The sequence below is a fragment of the Emys orbicularis genome, chromosome 8 (assembly GCF_028017835.1).
Source record: "Emys orbicularis isolate rEmyOrb1 chromosome 8, rEmyOrb1.hap1, whole genome shotgun sequence".
NCBI classification, from domain to species: domain Eukaryota; kingdom Metazoa; phylum Chordata; order Testudines; family Emydidae; genus Emys; species Emys orbicularis.
The window spans coordinates 21,459,140-21,481,752 of record NC_088690.1 but is presented as its reverse complement, the minus strand read 5'-3'; the positions used below and the strand labels follow the sequence as shown (position 1 = coordinate 21,481,752).

General features: G+C 42.9%; 1 protein-coding gene across 2 annotated transcripts in view; it reads right to left on the bottom strand.

Annotated features, from left to right (window-relative positions):
- The window catches only part of LRRC7 (leucine rich repeat containing 7), a 210,836-nt gene that overhangs the window by 43,134 nt on the left and 145,089 nt on the right, over window positions 1-22,613 (bottom strand). For both annotated transcript variants that reach the window (XM_065409206.1, XM_065409208.1), the window contains exons 15-18: window positions 13,625-13,825; window positions 7,616-7,727; window positions 7,191-7,371; window positions 4,465-6,142 (exon numbers count right to left, since the gene is read on the bottom strand). In XM_065409206.1, the coding sequence (XP_065265278.1) occupies window positions 4,465-6,142; window positions 7,191-7,371; window positions 7,616-7,727; window positions 13,625-13,825 (2,172 nt within the window). The remainder of the gene's footprint in view (window positions 1-4,464; window positions 6,143-7,190; window positions 7,372-7,615; window positions 7,728-13,624; window positions 13,826-22,613) is intronic.

The window sequence follows — 22,613 nt, the reverse complement described above, 5'->3', positions numbered from 1 at the left end:
ATTGGAAATCATTTTGAAAATGTCAAAACATCCAATTTCAAAATTTTCAGAACAAAGTTTTGATTTTTCATTTCAAAACATCTTTTCATTTAAAATTTACTTTATTTTTATAAAAATAAAAGGGGGATCAAAATAGAAAACTTCATATATATCAAAACAAAACATTATGAGTGACCCTAAACAATTTTCCCCCAGAGTTTTGTTCTGCAAAAAATTTTGGCTTTATGTCCCAATTCAGAATGAATTTTTTTCACAATCTAAAATTTTTTGAGGGATGGAAAATCAATTTTCTGACCAGCTCTAGTTAGTAGTTTTCATTGGTTTGACCTTTAAAAAAAAAAAAAAAAAAAGTGATGTCATGTTTGAAACCCCAACCACAGACCATATTCTGCATTAAATTATACCCCTATTGCACATCTGTAAATGAGAGCAGAATTTGAACCCTTATTACAAAATCATCTCATTTATATAAAAAACAAATCTACTATCCAGCCATCCTTTATGTAAGTTAGATTGGTTTTAAAAAAAGGAAGAGGAAAAACAGTATATTTTTTTTAATTACCTAGTTTAATTTTATTTTTAAAGGCAATATTGCTTTAGCCTGTAGTCACCATCCCCCAGCAACTCCTTCTTTCCTCTTCCAGCCTGGCTTTGGTGTTTTTCAAATATTGACCCTGCTTTAAAATTGAACCTTTACTTACAAAACTAAACTTGGAGTACTGAATCCTAATCTGGATGGAGGGAAAACAAGTTATTTCCCACAAATGTGGCCATTTGAAGAGTGTTGGCCGTTAGACATCAAAGATAAAGTCTAAGTCTAGTTGCCAAGATTTGGAGGTAGTTGAGCCTCTATGGAAAGTAGATAATTTACCTTTCATTTGAAAGTAAAAATTCCCAGCAGCCAGGGTGCCTGTTTTTCTTGCAGGTCTGTCTGACAAAGGATGCACAAGTATCCTTTAAAATGTGACCATCAGGGGTTCAAGCGGTGAGACATCAGTGGGAAACGTTCCATGTTTCTCCTTAGCCAATGTGGCACTCAGCTGTGCTTCAGAGGTAGCTTTGGTGCTATGAAACTTTAGGAACAGATTTTCTGTCTCTGGGCTGTGGCAGCACAGTAGGGCTTAATAAGCACCTTATGGGGCCACAGAAGAATTCCCTGCATGGCCTTATGCTGTCCTCCCTGCAATCTCCAGCAAACGGGGATGCCAGGGGTAAGGTCCATAATGCATGGCACTATGGAGATTATGGCCTATGTTGCAGCACATAGATCATTCAAGATAGGGTATAATATGTTAACTATACAATTTATGCTGGGGATAGGGTAACCATACATCCCATTTTGGCCAGGACAGTCCCCTTTTTAAGCCCTACCCGGGGTGTCCTGATTTTTGGGACAAATGCCCAGTTTTGCCCCAAAAGTGGGGTACCCTACCCAATGGGGCATGGAAGAATGTTCGGGGAGGCAGGAGTAGGCTTGCCAATTGTGGTTGGATGTATTCGTGGAGGTTTCATCACATGACATAATGTTTAATTAAAGATTAGTCTAATTCCTGAAGACTCCAGGACAATCCTGGAGGGTTGGCAACCCTTGGGGGAGTGAGCGGCAAACGCCAGACCCACACAGTGGGGTTCAGGCGAGCAGTGGTGCCAGATGGCTTGGGACAGCCCTGCATGCAGGAGGGAACTCAGGAAAGCAGCTCAGACCAGCTCTGCCTGGGGGATTGGATGAGAGACTTGGGCGATTTTCCCATTTTCCCTTTGGGAAATATAGTCATCCTCGCTGGGGACCATTTTTGACACTAGAGCAGCCAAGAATCTGAAGTATACTGTGACACAGAGGCCCTTTGGGTGTTCACTACTCTGTGTCAGCAACTCCTATGAGGCCTGACATACTCACTACAGCCAACACTCGTCATGATATAGATTTAAAAGGTGGTATGTAATATATCTCTGGAAAACGAATAACTCACTGATCATTAATATTCTTGCATGATGTATGTACTGTCAACCCACAAGGGATTACACAGATTTTCTCGAGTTATGACTAAAACGTGTTTAAACCAGGCATATCAGAAGGAGTTGATAAAACAGTCTTCCCAACCCCCAGACAAAGGAATGAGGTTGCGTCTGCTTGCATGTGTATTTCATCTAAATTGAGTAAGGTGTGACCAAAGACAAAAGCATATTTGCATGCCAGGCAAACAAAGCCACAAGGAGTGCAAGTGGGGAAAAAGCAATCACAATGTCAGCGGGCGATGGAGACTGAACCCCCAGGAAGCCTTCCTGCCCTTCAAAGAAGGGTCAATGAACCTTGAGATATACTTTTCAAAGGTTTACTGGACTATAAAGAGAGGAGCAGAAACCCCCTAAGTTATTCTTCACCTGAGGAGACAAGGAAAACCAACGTCTTGGACTCTGTGGGGATCCTAAGAGCTAATCACTGACTGCTGGAAAAGGAAGATTATACAAGGTAGTTTCCTCACTGAAGACTGTAGCTTAAGTTAGATCTTAGCCATTATAAAGCATATTTTGACTTTTGTTTTTTGGTAACCCTTTCTATTTTTACCCCTTATCCTCACTTAAACCTCTCTCTTTTTAATTGAATAAGCTTGTTTTTACCTTTTATCTAAACCGACCAGTGCTGTGATTGAAATAACAGTGTTTGTCAAACCCCAGTTAGATTAATGAATTTAGTAAGATTCTATAAGTGCTACAGTCAGAAGGACTGGACACTACAGAGCAGATGGTTTGGGGGAAATTCAGGACTGGGAGGGTCTTGGGTCACTTGGCAAACAGTAACTAAGCAGTGGAAGTCAGGGTCTGACATGCATGCTTGTGTTCAGGCTGTTGGTGTCAGGGCTGTGAGTCATAGCATTTAAGGCACCCAGAGTTGCAAGGCAAGTGGTGACACACCTCTTACTGATCTGGGTTGAAACCAAAGTGTCACAGATGCAAAGGTGGGTGGCATAAAGCCATATTTGGTGCCTCCTCCCCAAACTGTGCTGTGCACTTCCTAAAGGTACAGCCAGAGTCAGATCCTTACTCTACTTTTTAAGTGGAGTTAAGACCAAAAATTGAAAATCTTGGTACCTATACTGCCATCTAAATGAGTTTTGAAAAGTTTCTTCATTTTTTCCCTAAGATACACCATGAAATAGCTCTGACAAAGCTGAATTGGGAACTCCATATTTTAAAGTAAAAATTAAATTTTAAACCAGATTAGTAGTCTACATAGTATAATAGTTTTTCTGGTGGAGAAAGGAGGAGGCTGATGAAGGGGCTATGAGGGAAGAAAAAGGCCATTTTAAGACTCTTTGTTTGTTTGGTCACTCTTCAGCAGTGCATTCTCACCCACTAGCCATTATTAATTTTCATATTTTTCCATGAAGGTTATAGAGGAGCTGTAACATTGTTGTTTACATTCACCCCCCAGAGTTCCATCAAGGTATGCATCTGGCCCTCCCAGTTTAGCATCCTTCAGTAGGAAGTGAGTTGGAAATGACTATTGGCCACAAACTACTGGGGAAAGGGCATTCAAAATCACAGGGGGACTGAAGAAGACTGTGTCCAATAGTCTGAGAACACAAAAAAGTCAAGCAAATACAGTTTTAAAATACATTCACTCAAAACAGTAGGGAAAAGTTTCTGTAATAGTTTCCTTACAATTTTTTGCTTTTGCTGCTATGACCTGTTTTACCTAATAGGGAGATATGTTGCATAAAATACCCTAGACAATTTTAAAATTATTTTTGAAATTATGGGGCACGATTCTGATCTTGGTTAGTAACATAATTCAATTAATTTACACCAGTGGGATTTAAATTTACAATAGCAACAAACTAAGCTAGGATTTGAAACCATTGGCCACTGAAACCCTTCTTGGGTATCCCAGACACCTTGTTTTGGCTAACTGCACTAATGGATTCAGAATAGATTTATTTTCTACAGGTTTACATTGACGGTAATTCCATCCAGATCATCTACTCTCAATCTTATTTCTATTCTCTGAATTTGTTTTTAAAATTCTTCCTACTTATTGTATGGGTAAAAGTTTAGTGATATTATTTTGGGAAATTAAAAAACAGGAGAGTTGAGATGTTTCCACTAAGATTCAGTCCTTTCTAGTTTTATTTCAGAATCTTCTACTATTGCTGATACTGCTCTTTGATAGAAATTATGGTTGTAGTGTTTCAGGCAGTCCCAAAATAGTAACTAAATAAAGCAGGTTTTTTGGTACCAAACACTTTTATACATAAGCCTCCATAAATCATTTACCCAAGAACCCCCAATACTAATTGATTATATATCTTATGTCAACAAAATCCTTCACAGATGAGTTCCCCTAACACAAATACAGGGAATCTCAGAATCAGAAATTTGTATATTCACCACTATACATGCACATACTTAGAAACATTAAAATATAAAACTAGAGCATTAATTCCAGAGAAATGCCAAACATACCCTGTCTAACCTTCTAGCTTCTATATGTCTAAGTAGCTGTTGTCTCCAGTCTGCAGGCATTTTACCACAGCTCTCATTTCCCTTCACAGGGGTAGGCCTTGTCTTTACATCACTGTTATCTGAAGGCTTGTCACCATAGTTACCCAAGTTATAGTCCGATGGTATCTTTTCCAATAGAGCTGCCATTGTAGGCCGAGCTGAAACTGGCCTAGTCTGAGATGTACCATAACTCTCTGTACTGTAGCTTCTTGCAGACAATGGCCTCCTTTGTGTAAGGTTTTTAACCGGAAAACTTCCAGACTGGGCTTTCACTTCTTGATATGAAGGGTGTTCATCTTCATACCTGCCATTTCTTTTGAGGAACTGGGTTTCAGACACTGAGATACTGCTTTGGCGTTCCATAGCTGCTCTATACTGAGGTCTGCTATACCTATCACTCTGAGGCAGTTCATGAGGTTCGCTTACTCTTCTATACATTGACATTTCAGTGGAGCTTGCCAATGAATCAGCTCTTCTCAAAAATCCTGACCTTGATCCCTGGGTTGAGAACTGAGCATTAACAGCCTCCTCATTAACTGAAGGCTGAGAGAATGAAAACATGTGCTCCATGGGGGGATAGCCTCTATAGGCTCTTGGACTAACCAAATCCTTGGCAATGTTTTTACTCTGCTGGGGAACATATTCTGGATTGTGTTGAAAAGGTGGTGGTATCCTCTTTTCTGCTTTAACTTCCACTGCTCCTTGAGGGTTGAAGCTTTGGTCAAACTGATAGACTTTTTTGGTAACAGAAGGCTTTTGCTGCTGCTGTACCTTAACACTTCCATAACTCAGCAACTCATCATCTAGCATTGGTACAGATTGGCTACGAGACATACTAGACATACCATGCTCCTGTCCTATCATTTTATCTAGTCTTTCATGGGTTCCTGCATTGTCATTACGGGATGCATAGTTTTCTAATGGAATATTATAAACTTTATATGTACCAATGTCTATCTCATCAATACTTTGCGACTTCTTAAATTTACTAGTTTTTAAATCTCTCATCATTGGGGAAAGCCTCTCTGTACTCTTGCTCATTGCAATAACACTTTTAGAAGACTCTGGACGGCAATGAATATGTGAAAAGACATTACTAAGACTTCTGTTAGCATTTGAATCATGATACTCCCATGCTACTCCTGGAGAAAAAGTGCTAGCTGCTTCAGGAGATTCTTTGATATGATCTTTCCTTTCAGGCAAAGGGCTGGTGGTGGGGGTGCTCTCCAATTTAGAAGGAAAAGCTGTCCTATCTTCAAAAGGACTTGGAGTTCTGGTCCAATTCTGCCAAGGATTGGGAGGAGGCACTTCTGATTCAGGTGTGTTTCTGAGTGTAGGCTGTTCAAGTTCCAGGGGAATGCCAACTATCCTGTCTTGTCTAATTAAAGGCCTGCGTCCATGAGCAGATGTGCTTCTAGATTTAGAGCATAAGAGAGGGTTAGTGCTAGGATTCTCCACTGTGCTCTCCTCTGCAACAAACCCTGTGTTATCATAGTGTGGGGTATCATTCCAGCTGTCAGCAAAAGTGTCACTCATTGGATGCCTGTCATTGCGCTGCTGCAGATTTCCCACTGGAGCAGACTCTAGTTGGCTGAGTAATGGCTTTGTCTCAAGAGGCTGTGGAAAAGACTGCGCAAGCCTGCAAAAAGTAAAAAGAAAATGCAATGAAAACTATCTGGGCCTCTATTACAATAAGTGAGCAATCAGCAGAAAGAAATTCTTACAAAACATCCTAATGTTTTCTCATGTATATCTAGCCCTTTGGATTATATTACAATATATATAAATTATGCCAGTGCTTTGTCATGAAATCTGGCATTTTCTAACTTTTGAGGGCTTAGCTTTTCAACCTAAATAATTGTTTTAATATTTTTTGTATGTAATATAACTTATTTTTCAGCAAAGTGGGTAACTCTGCACAAAATAATTCAGCTATAAAAGCCTCTACTGACATAAATCCAGGAATTAACACAATTCCAGGCTGAAAAATGAAGCTTCTGAAAATTTGGTGCACGATGGCCCTGATCCTCTTGTCCAGTTGGACAGCTTTGTGCTTCTGCAGCAATGCAATGGCATCTCCATAAAGCAAGCTTAATGATATGGAGGATTCCCCATGTGTAGGGCACATTTTGGTGGCAAAGAACTGCTGTAGCAGTTTCTATTCTGTGTTGCCAGTGTAGGGGCATGGCTGGGGGTTGAGAAGAAGTGACTCGGTATCCCCAAGCCCTGGCAATCCCCAGCTGCTAGAATAGTCCCCTTGAGGCTGTTGATAGCCAGTGAAAATTAAAGCAGCTTTCAGGCTTCTTATTTGTGCAGGGGTCTTCTCAGGACAAACTGAGGGCTGGGGGAGTATAAAGGTTACAAGCATTCTGTCAATCCTAAAGTGTGCCAAGACTCCTCAGCTGCAGCTCAGGATCTAGGCTTATTGTCTGCAAACCTTATAGCATAGCAATTTACTATGCACTTTCAGTATGTGGTTATTTCACTTTAGAAAATATAACAGAGAACCTGACTCCCCACTTTCTTCACCTTGTATTGTTATCGCCGCCAGGGAAAAATGAGTGTAAAATGCTACTCTTCTTGTTTGACAGCCTTAAATACGCAGTATGCCCTCACTTTGCCCAGCTGTATATGATTACACAAGGTGAGAGGCAACAGAGAATCAGACCCAGTAAACATATACACACCTGTTACCCCACAAAGAATTATTCACTGCTTCTTTGGCAGTTGTCTGCAAGGACCCCATTTTAACACGAGCATTAGAGGACCCTGAGGAAGCTTGGGAAGGTGAGTAGTCTGAGTAAGTGCCTGAGGAAACACTGTTATTGAGACAGTGGATTTTATCTGCTTCAGATTCGTCTGTTGATTCTGAAATAAAATAGAACAAGCATTATGTGGGGTTGGAGCATTCGGAAACTAAACGTTCTGGAAAAATAAATGTTCAAACTGATATTATGCATATATTTAAAAACATGTTTGTAAGATATCTGCAAATCAGAGTGTCGTATCCAATACATCCCAGCACAATGTATTACTTCTAAATCATCTATCTAGCTGCATGCATTAAACATGCCTTCGCTGAACACCTTTGGGAGTCAAGATACTGTAATACCTTTCTTTTCTTTACCCAGAAGAACAAGTTTGGGTTGGTACAAGGGAGCCTCAGCCATTGAAGGGCGAAGTTCTCCTATCCTCATGTCATTAGCAGGGTGTCCAAAGGAATCCTAAGAGAGAGAGAATAATACCAAAGTATAAAATAAAATTATAGTAAGGTGGACTTGCAAAAGGCAATGAAGAAACAACCACATTTGTCATGAACATGGAACTACATAAACCCAGGCACAGACAATATCATTCTAATCATGCTGAATTTGTCACTCTACAATTCTACTTATTCATAAAATATTATAACAAAGCAGTAATATTATGATGATAGTGAGTTTATTCTGAACATGCAGATGAACTAGATAGAACTTATGAGATGTGTCAAGACCACACACACATTCTTGATGGAGTAAAGGTTACAAGAATGTAAAATTTAAGTAGAAATGAATGAAAATTTAGAAAAAACTCATTCATTTGTTCCAATTACAATGGGACAGATCTTTACAAATTCAACTGTCCCTACATCTGCACTGAACCAAAAAGCTATCTTGGCTCCAAAAGCATTTTCTATGAACTTAGGCTAATAATAATGTCAACCCTGTGTTTTGAGAGCAAATGCTAATCTGGCTGAACTTCAAAAGGTTTCCTACATAATGCAAGGAGCAAACAAGATGTGTGCTGCTACGATCCCTGCTGCAAAGAATTAGACCAGTAAGTCATTTGTTTCTGTTTTTAAACAAAACATGTGCTTTTATTGGTTGAAATATGTGTTCTGACACTTTTGGTTAATTATGACTTGAAAGATTATTTTAGAAATCATAGTTTACAGCTCTCTTTAATAGAATAATTCATATTAGGATTAAACTGAAAAACATTTTGAAAATCAAAATTCACTAGGTTCACAGAATTTAAACAAAGAAAATTGTAAATGTAAAGAAAATTTAGGGTTGGAAATGCAGGGAGAACTTTGAATGGTCTGATAGAACCCCAAAGATTCTGACTCATCTCTGATCTACTTATAAAACCCTTGTTTTACAATACCTAGCATTTACATATTTATTTTTCATCCATAATCTCAAAGAATTTTACCAAGATAGGTAAGCGCTATTATCCCAACACACAGATAAGGAAACTGAGGCACAGAGAGATCAAGTGACTTGCCCCAGGTCACACAGTGAATCAATGGCAGAGCCAGGAATAGAACCCAGGTCCCCTAGTCCACCAATCTAGTCATCCATGGTGCCCCCTTAAGTGTTGTTTCTGATATTGTATGAGTTGGATGAAACCTTGTTATGGGATTGTTCATAGGTGTGAATTCACCCTTCAGTTAACATAACTGTAAGCATAAGACAAAAGGAGTGCATGAACCCACCCAGGAGCTTTTGCTGAGTATTGTTTTGGACAGGTGTGTGTATGGGAAGACAGGACACAAAGGAACTGAGAAGGAATGAGAGAGAGAGAGGACCCACATGCCCGCACACACAGAAGGGAGCTATTGAAAGTATGATAGCTGTCCCTGGAAGAAGCCTGGAGTGAGGTTTTTGGGTCAGGAGTGCAGGCTGGAAAGAATGCTCCTGGTGCTATAAGCAAAAGAAGCTGTTTCGTGCTATTTCATTCCTTCTGTAGTCAGAGACAGATGACTTCGTACATTCTTTGTAAATAAACAAAACAGCATAAAGAAATATCTGACTACCACCAATTTCTACTCCCAACTGGTACACCAACGGGACCCCAAACTTTGACTTGCTGCTCGGGTCAAAAGGGACAACAATATTTTGATTTTAGGGACTGATAAGGAAGAGTAAGGGGAATTAACTCAATGGATTTCCTAGACTCTGCCCTTTTGCCTTCCTCGTAGTGAAATAAATTCAAATTGAGTCCTTAGATTGTGTAAGCTTGAACCCATTTAATTTAAAAAGTAAAATAATATATGGTTGGGGGGCCTTCTCAGTTGTTCCCAGCTGGGCGTGGCTCCTCTTTTACAGCTGTCATTTCCAGCATCAGATTCTTTGTCCACAGCTCAACCATAAAACTGTCTTGTTAAGTCAACAACCCAACCTCCAGTCAGAAATGCTCTAGACTCATTCATTTGTTCATTATCACTCACCCAGCAGCTGCTACTGCTTGATGATCTCTCACTTCACTCAGAACTGTTTTAGCCCAATTTATCCCTTTGTTTTTCATTTCCAACCAGACAGTTGCTGCTTCCCTCCTTGAGAAGCTTTATGATTCCATACATGTAACTGAGCCCAAATGCTGCACTGTCTGACATCTCCAATCTGACTGATTTTCTGTACTAACCAGCTATCAGATATGCTCTGAAAACACCAAAAACCAAGAAAGAGGAAGAAGAGAAGTGAGATAGTGGCTTGAACCACGGAGGGGTAATTAAAATTAGGGAATCACAGAACAGGGCAGCTAAGTGAAAGGAATGGAGATATGAAGAGGGATCGTTCTCTGTATTTCTCCTTCTCTTCCCTTCCCATCATGACATGGTCATGGTTCAGGTATGAGGAGGAGACTGCCCAGGGAGACCTTGTGAAGGACACAAGGTGGGAAGGGAGATAGTGGAAAACACACTATCTAGAGGAGTTACGTGGGGATCCAAGCTCAGGGGAGACCCTGGGAAAGGCAGTTGATGGAACACAGCCATAAGGGGCACTCTGATGGAACACAGGCTCTGGGGGATTGTCTTGTGGGGGGGTACCTTGCTTCAAGGAGCAGGAAGGCTGGTGTGGGACACAGCCTTGGTGAGAGACGTGGACGGTAGATGAGTTAGGGGGACGACAGATTCAGAAAAGACCTTCTGGGAAGGGTGGACACAGGTTTGGGGAAGAGGGGATGATGGTATCTGTCGTGGGGAGAAGAATGGACATTTGGTGGAGAAGAGTTGGTAGTAGAGAGAGAGGGAGAGAATGAGTGGTGTTAGAATGGAGAGGGAGGAAAAATTGGCATTTATAAGTAGGAGTGATGGAGGGAATGTTGGGGGAAGAGAGGTGGTTTGAGCCTTGCTGGAGGTATACTTGTAGCTGAGCACTTCTGCTACAGAAGGTGGAGGGGGGTTGAGGCACTATGAGACTCTGTGTCTCCAGCACTTTGTTGGCAAAGTTATTCCATCAATAGTGAGTTAAATGACTTTGTGGAGAAGATGAAAGAAAGGAAAGAGATGCAATATTCGAAAACACAATTTCATTAATTAAAAATGAAACCATGTTACTATTGCTCTTATTTTCATAGTTTTATAAGATTTATACTTTATAAATTGGTTTTAGTAACATGAGTGAAAGCAAAAATAAGGGAGAGGATTGCCACATATACAGTCCCTTGAGAGTACTATTATACTTCTGTAGTGATATTTTAATATTTTTGCCTTACATATAGTTATGCCTCTCAAAATTCCTTAGATTCCTTATCAGCCAGTTTAGTCAGTCCCTCAATGTTGGCAAAACAAATATATATATTTGTTTCTTACACATACTCTATGTTTATTGTAATATATTCAAGACCTTAAATTATTTTGATATACCAGTTACAGTTCCTTTATACTATTTTGTATTTCCTATACAACATAATAAATACACACACAACTTAAAGCTGGCCATTATTTAATAACATTTTGCCAATGCATCAGTCAGTTTCCACCCCAATATACAAACTTATCATCCAATGTCCTTTTTGAAAAAGTACATGTGTAGCATTCTCAAGCTGTGATATACTGTAATTTTTGAAGCACAGTGCATGTTAAGTTTCTTATTGTACCTCTGAACTTTCTGTATGTTCTTCTTTCTTCTTCCTGTTTGGGATTTCCAAAGTCAAGTTATGAATGTTGTCTGAATCAGACAGGTGGCTCTTTTGGAATGCTTGATTTTTCTATTGCTTGGTCTACACTATAGAGTTAGGTCAATGTAAGGCAGCTTACGTTGACCTAATTGTGTCAGTGTCTACACTACAGCCTTGCTCCCTTGTAAATGCCCTACTACATCGACATAATAACTCCACTTTCACTAGAGGCATAGGGATTAGCTCGGTGTAGTCAGGGCAACGCAGTGTCCATGTAGACAATGTTACTTACATCGGCTGTTGGCTGTCATGCTTGTCAATTTCACAGCTCCCAGCTGGAACCGTGAAATTGAAAAGAAAGACTGTTAGGCTCCCTGCTATGAACCCCGCACCTGGCTCAGAGCTCGGGCTGTCACCCTGGGGCGAGTGGGGAGCTCGAGTTAGAGCCCGGCTGTCCCCCCGGCTCCTGGCTCCCCACTGGGCTGCCGCCCAGGATGCCCACTTCAGGCTGGGCTGCCACCCAGGCTCCCGGCTCCCCGCTGAGAGCTCTGCTGCCCCCCCACTCCCAGCCAGGCTGCCACCCAGCTCCCCAGTCCCCACCGGGCTACCGCCCAGGCTCCCCGGTCCTTGCCCCTCGCCAGGCTGCCACCTGGGCTCTCTGCTTCCCACTGGGAGCCCAGCTGCTACCTGGGCTCCCGGCTTCTGGACCAGGTGCCACCTGGGCTCCTTGCTGTTCAAAGCTAGATGATACAATACAAATTTATCTAGTTGATGAGAACAAAATGGCACAAATACCCTGACTGAAGGAACAGGATTGTAACAACATTTGGTGAAAGTTAAATGATTAGAATGTATTTCAGAGAGTTAAAAGAAATAACATTTGGATTCAAGGACTTTAAAGAAAACAGCAAATTATTTGATTTTGAATACTCTGATCAAAGTACCCAACTGAAGCAGTACCTAGATTTTGTGAACATTTGTGGAAACAGTCCCAAGGGAAAATAATTGTGCTAAAGTGTGCTTTAATATGAACAAGCCCAAAAGAAATGGAAATATTTTCACTGTAAATGAAACACACATAGCAGTGCAATGAGTGGAGCAATGATTACTAGGACTATTGGATGTGTGAAAACAACCCAATCTGCAGTGGTACATGCACAATGAGTGAAGACAAATTAACGTAATTACACAGCAACAGCTGGCCACAGGGTGGTACCTTTCAAGGATAATGCATCAATTGTAACAGTTAAATTACAAAGAGGTGAAAAGAAAATTTGATAAAGATTGAGTGACTTTGTTTTCTAATTTATTTTCTTTTTAAAATTTGGGTTTTATAGGGGCTTCCAAAAGTGTCAGGTGCTTTCCATGGATCTCTCCAGGTATGTTATAAAATGATCAGTAAGTACTGCAAGCATCATCACAGCTGTAATTTGTGTTTTTAAATTGTAATTAATTGGTTTAAAAAATTCAGACTTTGTATAAGTGAGTAAATGTCCACTGAGATCAAAGGAACTGATCCTACTTACACCAGCTCTGAATTTGGCTCCATATAGCTAGTACTAAATTTTGGAAATAACTTTCAACAATGTTCACGCTAGAATTGCAGCCTTTTACCATACGGACAATATAAGGACTTACCTTCTCTTGGTAAGTATCTATTTTTTAAGGAGCAGGTTCCGCAACTCACACTCACAATGAATAGTACCTTACTTCATAAGTAGTCCAATTGACATCTATGAGACTTCTTCAGTAAATACTATTCAATGGGCCTGACGTAAAGTTCATTGAAGTCAATGGAAAGACTTTTGTTGACTTCAGTAATCTTAGGATCAGACTCAATGTGAGTAAAAGACAGAATCTTGCCCTAAATCATTAGATTTGTCATTACATATCTGAATCAAGAAGACATTTATGAGTATATGACTGAGATGTAAATTATTATATGGTCTATTCTGCTACTGCTATGTATATTTCACTGCCATTAACATTTAGGAGAGTTACAGACACACATGAACAGCAGAATAGATCCTTATATCAACTCAGATTGAAAACTGAGAAAATGAGTCTCAATTTTAGAGAAAAACTAGGAAAAATTAATCTGATTCTAATAAAAAAAGTTAAAACCAGAAACAATTGCCTATGATTTTAAGATCAGATATAAAACAATGTCACGTAATGGAGCCAGGTTAAAACCCTTGTTGAGCTCTTGAAAGTAACAATAATCTTGTAATATTACCTCCACTGAAATCTCCTTTGTTGCCATAGGCCACTTGTGCTCATACTTTTCTTTCATAGTTTGCTCACTGTTGGCAGCTGGCGTTGAGTTCTCAGGCCTCACTCCATGGCTTGTTTTGCCCACCAGATTTTGAACAGATTTTACCATGTTCTTTAAATCTTCTGGGTATGGAGTTGGATAACGTTTCAGATTTATTTCAACCTAAACATTTATAAAAAGAATTAAAGCACAAATATGAAATAAAAATAACATGCAAGTTAAATCTATGGTTACAGTACTATGGATAAGTGTATAATGTACAAGCAGTGAATTAAAATATTTGAGAAATGTGCTACATACATTTGTCATTATGAGTAGAGCTGTGTGAATAACTGATTTTTCAGTTCAGTGGCTGAACGTTTTGTTTCATTTGACATCATTATTTTTACCTTTAAAAAAAATTAAACTGAAGCAAAATTCAAACAGCAGTTTCAATCAAAAAATCAAAATGATTCATTTTAAAAATGTCAAAATTAAACTCATTTATTTTTTGCTGAAACAATTTAGCAAATTCAACATTAATTCACAAAGCTTTGTTTAAAAAAGTTCACCCAGTTCTAATCATGAGTCATTTTCAAAGTCCGTGGGCTGGAATCTATTTCAGTTATACTAATGTCAATCTGAGGTATAACTCCTCTGATGTCAATCACAGATCAGAATCTTTCCCTTTATGTTCAGTTTTTTACCACGTAAGCATACTGAGGTTCAGATTCTACTCTCAGATCAAGACCACTATCAGATCAGATCACATCCTGTTCTTAACGACTTCTGTGAAAATCCAGAATAATTTTCCTATATTCAGTGGAGTTATTTTAGATTTACATCAGAATAACTGAGAGCAGAATATAACCCATTGTGGAACTATTTGTCCCTTGATATGTACATGTAGCTTGCACTGAGGTCAATGAGATCTATTCTTATGCATAAACAAAAACAGGAGAATAAATCCTTATTGACTTAGCAGTGAGTCACACTGAATAGTACCTTACTCCTGATAGTCCTGTATAGCCCTGTTGATTTCCTGTACTACTTGTGTGACTCAGGGTGGCATAACTAAGTCCTTAAAGATATACATAATAGAATCTTAATTTCGATCAGTAGAAAATTTTCTAAGTAGAAAATATATCTGAGGTCCCCAAATGCAGCAGACATCTGTTGATATGCATGTCCTAGAAATTCAAAAACATGACTGATTTGAAAACTAAAAGCTATGGGAACTAACATTCAGTTCTTTACTATAATAAAGTATATATTAAAGATGGTATGTTTTGACATGCTCTTTAATACAAAATGTAAATGTATGATTACTATATTACAAGTTAATATGGTACTCCCACAGGAAAAAGAAATTGGAAATGATGTGTAAAATATAACCTTGGTAAAGCTTTGGTTGATTTACAGTTGAAAGAAATAATATTTATATGTGGCCAAATTATGCATTTGATTTACCACAAAATCTGGGCCATGATTTAAATGCAAGAATACAATATAACTTTATGGATGACTGGGAATCAAGCCATATAGTCTATGCATGATCAAGGAGTATTGAAAAATACACTGTTTCTAAATGAGCTACATAAAGAGAGGCAAGTCATACAATACAATGGTCTTCAATAGGATTCAGTTTATCCCTGTATTAACATTTAGTAGTAAAAAAATATACTGGCAGCTGTGCTAGATAAAAATCTATTGGGATGCATGTATTTTCATAATTGATATTAAAATGATATTAAGAATAATAATTAACAATGAATTCTAGACTCCCTTTCTATTAGTATTCTTTTATGTTACATTTAATGCTACCTCAGAAGTAGCATGTCACTGCGGGAAAAAAACTTCCAAAGTGCTAAATTCCTGAATGGAAGAATTTCTTTTTAAATGTCAAATATCAAATATATTTCAGCAGATGATAACTGATTTACAGTCAATTTCAAGTATGAAAGATACAAAGTGAAAGTTATGCACAACTCCAATAATAATTGGTTACCAATACCAATTATTTAATTAAATATCCAAATAACAAACCAAATTCTGTGCTGAGTTATGAAACTCGGCTGAAATCACTAGAGTTGCACAAGGTACTAGCACCCTCCCCCAAAAAATCTGCCCCTACGTGTTAAGTGACAGACTTGTATTCACAAAAAGTATTCTGTGATTCTCCTTAGTCCTCCTTCCTACTGGAAAAATGACTGAGGTTACATTAGAGCATGGTTACATTAGAGTCAATTATATTTTGTAAAGGTCCAAATTTCTTGGTCAAGGTATAATCAAGGTCCAGACCGCACCCAGATCCCCTACCCTAACCCCCGATTACCCGCCGCAAGCTTCACGATCACCTGCCAGCTCCCCACCCTCCCTGCCCAGAGAGTAAGGTGACTTTATTTCCCTAAACTGAAAACGGGACACACGGGACTGGCCTGAACCACATGGCATTGCTGCTCCCCTCCCCAACATTCCTCCGTGCCCCCAATTGAGCCAAATAGCAGAGATGGGGTGGGAGAGGAATGTGTATGGGCTGGGGGCTGGGCAGCAAAGCAGGGTGTGAATGTGTGTGAGTACTTTTGAGCTCAGAGCCAAGAAGCGAAGTTGTCGGACTATGATCCACTAGCAGTGCAATGCTCCTTTGGGGGCTTGAATAGCAGAGGGGCAAGAAGGAGGTTCTGGGTAGCAGGAAGGACCAAGAAGACTCCAGATAGCAGCCCTGGGGAGATGGGGGGAGGTCGGAATGTGGCAGAAGTGGGTGACAGGAAGCGGACTGGGGAGGGAAAGAGGCTGGCTGAGGGAGCAGGGGCTGGAGAGGGCTCTGGGGATTGGCCCCAAAGGATGGGAGTGGGGAGGACATGAAGCCAGGGTGGGGAGCTCTGGGGACCACTTGGGGACAGGAGGCACAAAGCCAGGGTGTGGGCTCTGGGCACCGCTCTCCATGTGTCCCTGCAGCTCAGGGGAGAGGAAGCAGCAGGGCGGCTGGCTGAGCTCCTTCTCCCACCCCCCCACATGGGGCTGCTTTGCCTTCTCTGCTGGGGAGTCCCACACATTGCCTCTCACCTGTAGATCACTGATTCTCCACCAGGGGTACATGTACCCCTGGGGGTACGCAGAGGTCTTCCAGGGGGTACATCAACTCATCTCGATATTTGCCTCATTTTACAACAGGCTACATAAAAAGCACTAGCGAAGTCAGTACAAACTAAAATTTCATACAATGACTTGTTTATACTGCTCTATATGCTATACACTGAAATGTAAGTACAATATTTATATTCCAATTGATTTCTTTTATAATTATATGGTAAAAATTAGAAAGTAAGCAATTTGCCAGTAATAGTGTGCTCTGACATTTTTGTATTTTTATGTCTAATTTTCTAAGCAAGTAGTTTTTAAGAGAGGTGAAACCTGGGGGTATGCAAGACAAATCAGACTCATGAAAGTAGTCTGGAAAGGTTGAGAGCCACTGCTGTAGATGGTTTGCAAAGCAGGCAGCAGTGCTGAGACTCCAGCAGCAGGGAAGGCAAAGCAGTCCCAGGTGAGGGAGATGGGGGGGAGGAGCTCAGCCAGAAGCCTGCTGCTTCCTCCCTCCCAGCACTGCAGGGACACACACAGTGTGGCTGCCAGGAGGAGTGCTAACTCCTTGCTTCTGGGCGTATCCTCCAGAGGCATCTGGAGCCGCCCACACATCGCCTCTGCCCCTGCGGTCCACTCAAAAGTGTCTGGTCTAGATTTGGATCATGGTCCGCCTATTGATTACCCCTGCATTAAAGAGACAAGGTGGGTGAGGTAATATCTTTTATGGGACCAACTTCTGTTGGTGAGAGAGACAAGCTTTTGAGCTTACACAGAGCTCTTCTTCAGCTCTGGGAAACTAAGGTTATGTCTACACTGCACTTTTGTTGGTCAAACTTTTGTCGCTCAGGGGTGTGAAAAAAAACACCCCCCTGACTAACAAAAGTTTTAATGACGAAAAGCACCGGTGTGGACAGCACTTTGTCGGTGGGAGAGACTCTCCCGACAACGGAGCTACCACCCCTCATTGGGGGTGGTTTTATTTTGTCGGCAGGAGAGCTCTAGTGCTGGGATTATGGTGCCCAATGTGACCATCTTGAATTCTTGTGTCTTCACAATCTTGTTGAGTCGCTGTAGGTCGAGTCTGGGTCTCCACCCACCCAACTTTTTTCCCCCCGTGAGAAAATAGTGGGAATAAAATCCCCTCCCTCTGTGTTTTGTTGGAATGGGTTCTACTGCTTTTAGATGTATGAGGTGGATTACCTCCTGATGAATAGATTACCTCCTGACGTGAGGGGGTGCCTGAAGAGGTATGGGGAGGGAGGATGGATAGGGGGTTTGAAAAGAAGGGGGATGGAGTAACCAGTTTGTATGATTTCTAGCACCCATCTATCGAATGTGATGATTTTCCAGATTGGATAAAACAGAACTTGGTGATCTCCGAATGGTCGGGAGAGAACAGATGTCTCCAGCAGACAGACAGACATGGGGTTCTCGGGCCCTCGACCAAGGCTTCAAATTAGTTGCCTGGATGTTGATGGCTGCAACGCAGATGCTGGAGGAGTAGGCTGTGATCTCCTTAATGGCCTCTGTTTGTGACCCTGTGATTCATACTGCCGTAGTTGTGGCGGTAGCGTCGAGGGGCATAATAACTCCTCTGTCTTTTCTTTGGTCTAGATGGATAGATCCCCAGAGATCTGAGTGTCGCCCGTGAATCTTTGAGCGTATGGAGAGTCGTCAGTTTTTGTGGCAAAGAGTTTGTATTCCGAAGTTTTTGACCATGGATTGCACTTCCCTAGGGATCCCAGAGAGATGGAGGCATGAGGCCCTCCTCATCACCATTGTGGTTCATCACTGATCTTGCAGCTGTGTTCGCAGAGTCCAGTGCAGCTTTGAGGGCTGTTCTAGAGATGAGTTGTCCCTCTGCCACAAGTGCTGTAAATTGTTCTTTTTTATCTTCAGAAATAAATTCAATACATTCATAAAACTTGTTGTAGTTATTATAATCATACCTCGCCAGCAAGGCCTCACAAGTGTAGTGTAGCCAAAGAATAAGCCTTGTGGCCAAAAAAGTCGAGTCTTTTCTAGTCCTTATCATAAGGTGTGTTCTTGGGCTGTGGTTGTCTTCCACGTTCATGGACTGCGTCGACCACCAGTGAATTGGGCACCGAATGGAAGAAGATGAATTCTGTGCCCTTCGCTGGCACATAATATTTTTTTGTCAGACCTCTTGCAGGTTGGAGGAGCAGTTGCAGGGGTCTGCCAAATGGTCTTGGCAGGTTCCATTATTATCATTTCATAGGTAAAGCGATTCTGGAAGAAGGAAGTATTCAAAATGTCCATTAGTTTGTGCTGTGTCACCTGGACCTCTTCCAGAGAGATGTCCAGAGAGCTAGCCACCCTTTTAAATAGGTCCTGGAATTGCTTTAAATCATCCCCCATATTAGGGGGAGGAGGCACGATGGTGTCATCTGGGGAAGATGACGACAGGTGTGTAGGTAGTGCCCCTTCCTGGTCTGAGGGTACTTCCCCCTCTTCCTCTACTTCCCCTGTCGGTTCTGAAGGTTCATGTACCAAAGGTGCCGGCAATTGCTGTGTACTTAGTCTAGATGTGGTGGGCAGACTCTGTTGTGCGGGGTATGTTGCCCACTGGTTCCGATGTCTGTGATCAATGTAATATGTCCTCTGAGGGAGTCCTGATTTGGGCGGCTCATGGTGGGCAGGAGCATGTGGAGGAGAATCTATTTGTCCTTCCTCGCCCTCCTCATCATTGCTCGAAAAGGCTGGAGTGGAGCGTGAGGGAGTCGCAAGGAGATTCGGTGCGAACATGCCAGGGTCGCGTCGGTGCCAAGGATGGGAGAGTCAGAAGTAGATCTGACTAAGAGAACTTTGTGCCGTAGGAACTGCTGCGATGTCTGCATGATCTGCACCAGAGGCTGCATGATCGTCAGTGCCGGGAGCCATGGTGTATATGTCAGGACCATAGGCTTTGCCAGTGTGTGCACCAAGCATGCATTGGGAGTCAAAGAGTGAGCCACAGTCTGCACCAGTGCTGTGCCAGGTGCATCGGTGCCGAGGCATGGGGTTTCGATTTCCCCTTAGTGCCTGCGTCTGAGGTGGCTCTTTTAGAGTCCTTACCTCTCACGGTACCGACGGTGCCAGATGGTCCCACTGTCTAGGCGCCTTGAGCGGCCGGTGCTGATGCCGTTTGCGGAACGTCACTTCTTGGCCAATTCCTGCATTGGGGATGTAATTACCCGCTTTTTGGACACTTTTTTTAGCGGGTTGATCAGAAGCATGGGTGGTGGAGGGACCCTTGTCAGAAGCCATGGTTGGTGAGGCTTGTCCAGGTGGGGTCCAGGCTTCGGGCTCAGACGCCAATCTGAGAGACTCCTCCATGAGAAGGAGTTTTAGTTGTAAGTCTCTAGCCTTTCTTGTTCGGGCAGTTAACTTGTGGCAATGAGGACACTTCTGTGTTGTGGTGTTTCGCCTAGGCAGCGAACACAATGAGCGTGTCCATCCGAAACTGGTATGGAGAGCCTGCAGGTGAGGCAATGATTAAAGCCTGAGGAACGGGGCATTCCTGTCAGGGAAGGCTTTTGCCCCCAGAGAGGCTGACTAGCCTAAAGGCTCAACTGAAACCCAGCTTCTAACGAGGAGACTAATAATAATAAATAATAATATATTTTTTAGAAGAGGCGATGGGGAAAAAGAAAAATGAATCAACTAACTATCCTAACTAAATAACAGTAGTAAATAGGCTTAAAAAAGTATGTAGCGAGGTGCTCTTAAGTGCTCCGACTCGAAGCCAAAGGCAGTAGAGAAGGAACTGAGGGGGGTTGGTCGCACAGCACCAGTTAACTGCCTGAAGCAGTGCGAGATGGGGACCGTGCATGTGCAACCCAACCGGGTACTGCCAGGGCCGCCCGGGGGGGGGGGGGCAAGTGGGGCAATTTGCCCCAGGCCCTGGGCCCCACAGGGGCCCCCAAGAAAATGTCGGAGGCTCCCCCCCGCCTCCGCCTTCCCCCATCCCCCGGTGCCTCAGCGCGCCGCGTCCAGGAGCGGCCCTGGACAGCGCTGCAGCGGTGTGGCTCGGGCGGGGCCTGAGGTCCTCCCGCTCGGAGCCACGTGGTAAGGTGGCAGGGCTGCGAGCTCCGACGGGCCGAGCGGCAGGAGCTCCTGGACACGTCTCGCTGAGGCTCTGGGAGGTGGGGGTAAGCGGCATGGTAAGCCTCTCTGAGCCGGGCACCCCCCCAGCCCTGTCCCTCAGCTCTGAGCCCAGCCCCTCTGAGCCGGGCACCCCCCCAGCCCTGACCCCCAGCTCCGAGCCCAGCCCCTCTGAGCCGGGCACCCCCCAAGCCCAGCCCCCCACCACCCTGACCCCCAGCTCCAAGCCCAGCCCCTCTGAGCCGGGCACCCCCGACCCCATTCCCCCACAGCCCTGACCCCCAGCTCCGAGCCCAGACCCTCTGAGCTGGGCACCCCCCTGACCTAATCCCCCCGCAGCCCTGACCCCCCAGCTCCGAGCCCATCCCCTCTGAACTGGACACCCCCCTGACCCAATCCCCCCGCAGCCCTGACCCCCAGTTCCAAGCCCAGCCCCTCTGAGCCGGACACCCCCCTGACCCTATCTCCCCCACAGCCCTGACCCCTAGCTCCGAGCCCAGCCCCTCTGAGCCAGACACCCCCTGACCCCATCCCCCCCGCAGCCCTGACCCCCAGCTCCGAGCCCAGCCCCTCTAAGCCGGACACCCCCCAACCCCATCCCCCCCGCAGCCCTGACCCCCAGTTCCAAGCCCAGCCCCTCTGAGCTGGACACCCCCATGACCCCATCTCCCCTACAGCCCTGACCCCTAGCTCCGAGCTTAGCCCCTTTGAGCCGGACACCCCCCGACCCCATCCCCCCCACAGCCCTGACCCACAGCTCTGAGCCCAACCCCTCTGAGCCAGGCACCTCCCGACCCAGAGCCCAGCTCCCCACCCAGCCCTGGGCAACATTAGCGCTACCCCCAGGCAGCGACAGCCCATTGGCACCAACCATCACCATCACCCAGCAACAGCCCATTATGTAATTGCAAATGTATACATACCATTAAAGCATTTAATGTTTTAAATAATGTATTTCGTGTATTTTCAAATTATTACAAATTAATATTTGAATGTATTTCACTGGTTATTTTTTACATTTCCAAATACATGTTACTATAGTATTGCAACTTTTTTTTATGGAAGGGGCCCCCGAAATTGCTTTGCCCCAGGCCCCCTGAATCTTCTGGGCGGCCCTGGGTACTGCTACCACAATCCTCTGATTATGAGCGCGTGGGCGCACGAACACTTAATGTGAAGCACCCACAGGGACAGCACTCGAAGAAGAACATTGAGTGCAAATTCTACTCCACACACCATGAATTCTAGTTTGGCATCTTCTAATGGAAAATGCATGGATTGGGGAAAAAAGCACATCATGCAGAGCATCTACTCCCTTGTTCCAACTATCTCCACTCTAATATGACCTTTCTCACATCTGGAAAGCCACAAGCAAACGTTGTTCACCTACAGAAGTTTGCCCAGGAAGGAGAAGCAGATCATGTCACCCTGGTGTTGATCCCCATTTCCATGCATTCTGAACACGTGGGCAGTTTTGTTTAAACTTGCTCCTTCTGCACTGCACAGTACAGAGCATCATTTAAACCAATGTATAGAATACTTGTCCCGCACAGTATGTCTGATTTAAAAAGTGCATTTTATTCAAGTGAAACATCACTATTGAAACACATTCATATTGCACTGAAATAGATATTCAAGCTGTGCTTGTAATTTATATAAGTATAAATATGATATGATGAAATATATTTAAATACACTGGAAACAGTTTTTTATTTCAAAAGATGGAAAAAGCACTAGAGGAGAGGTTGTTCTTGATTTGATTTGACAAATAGGGAGGAACTGG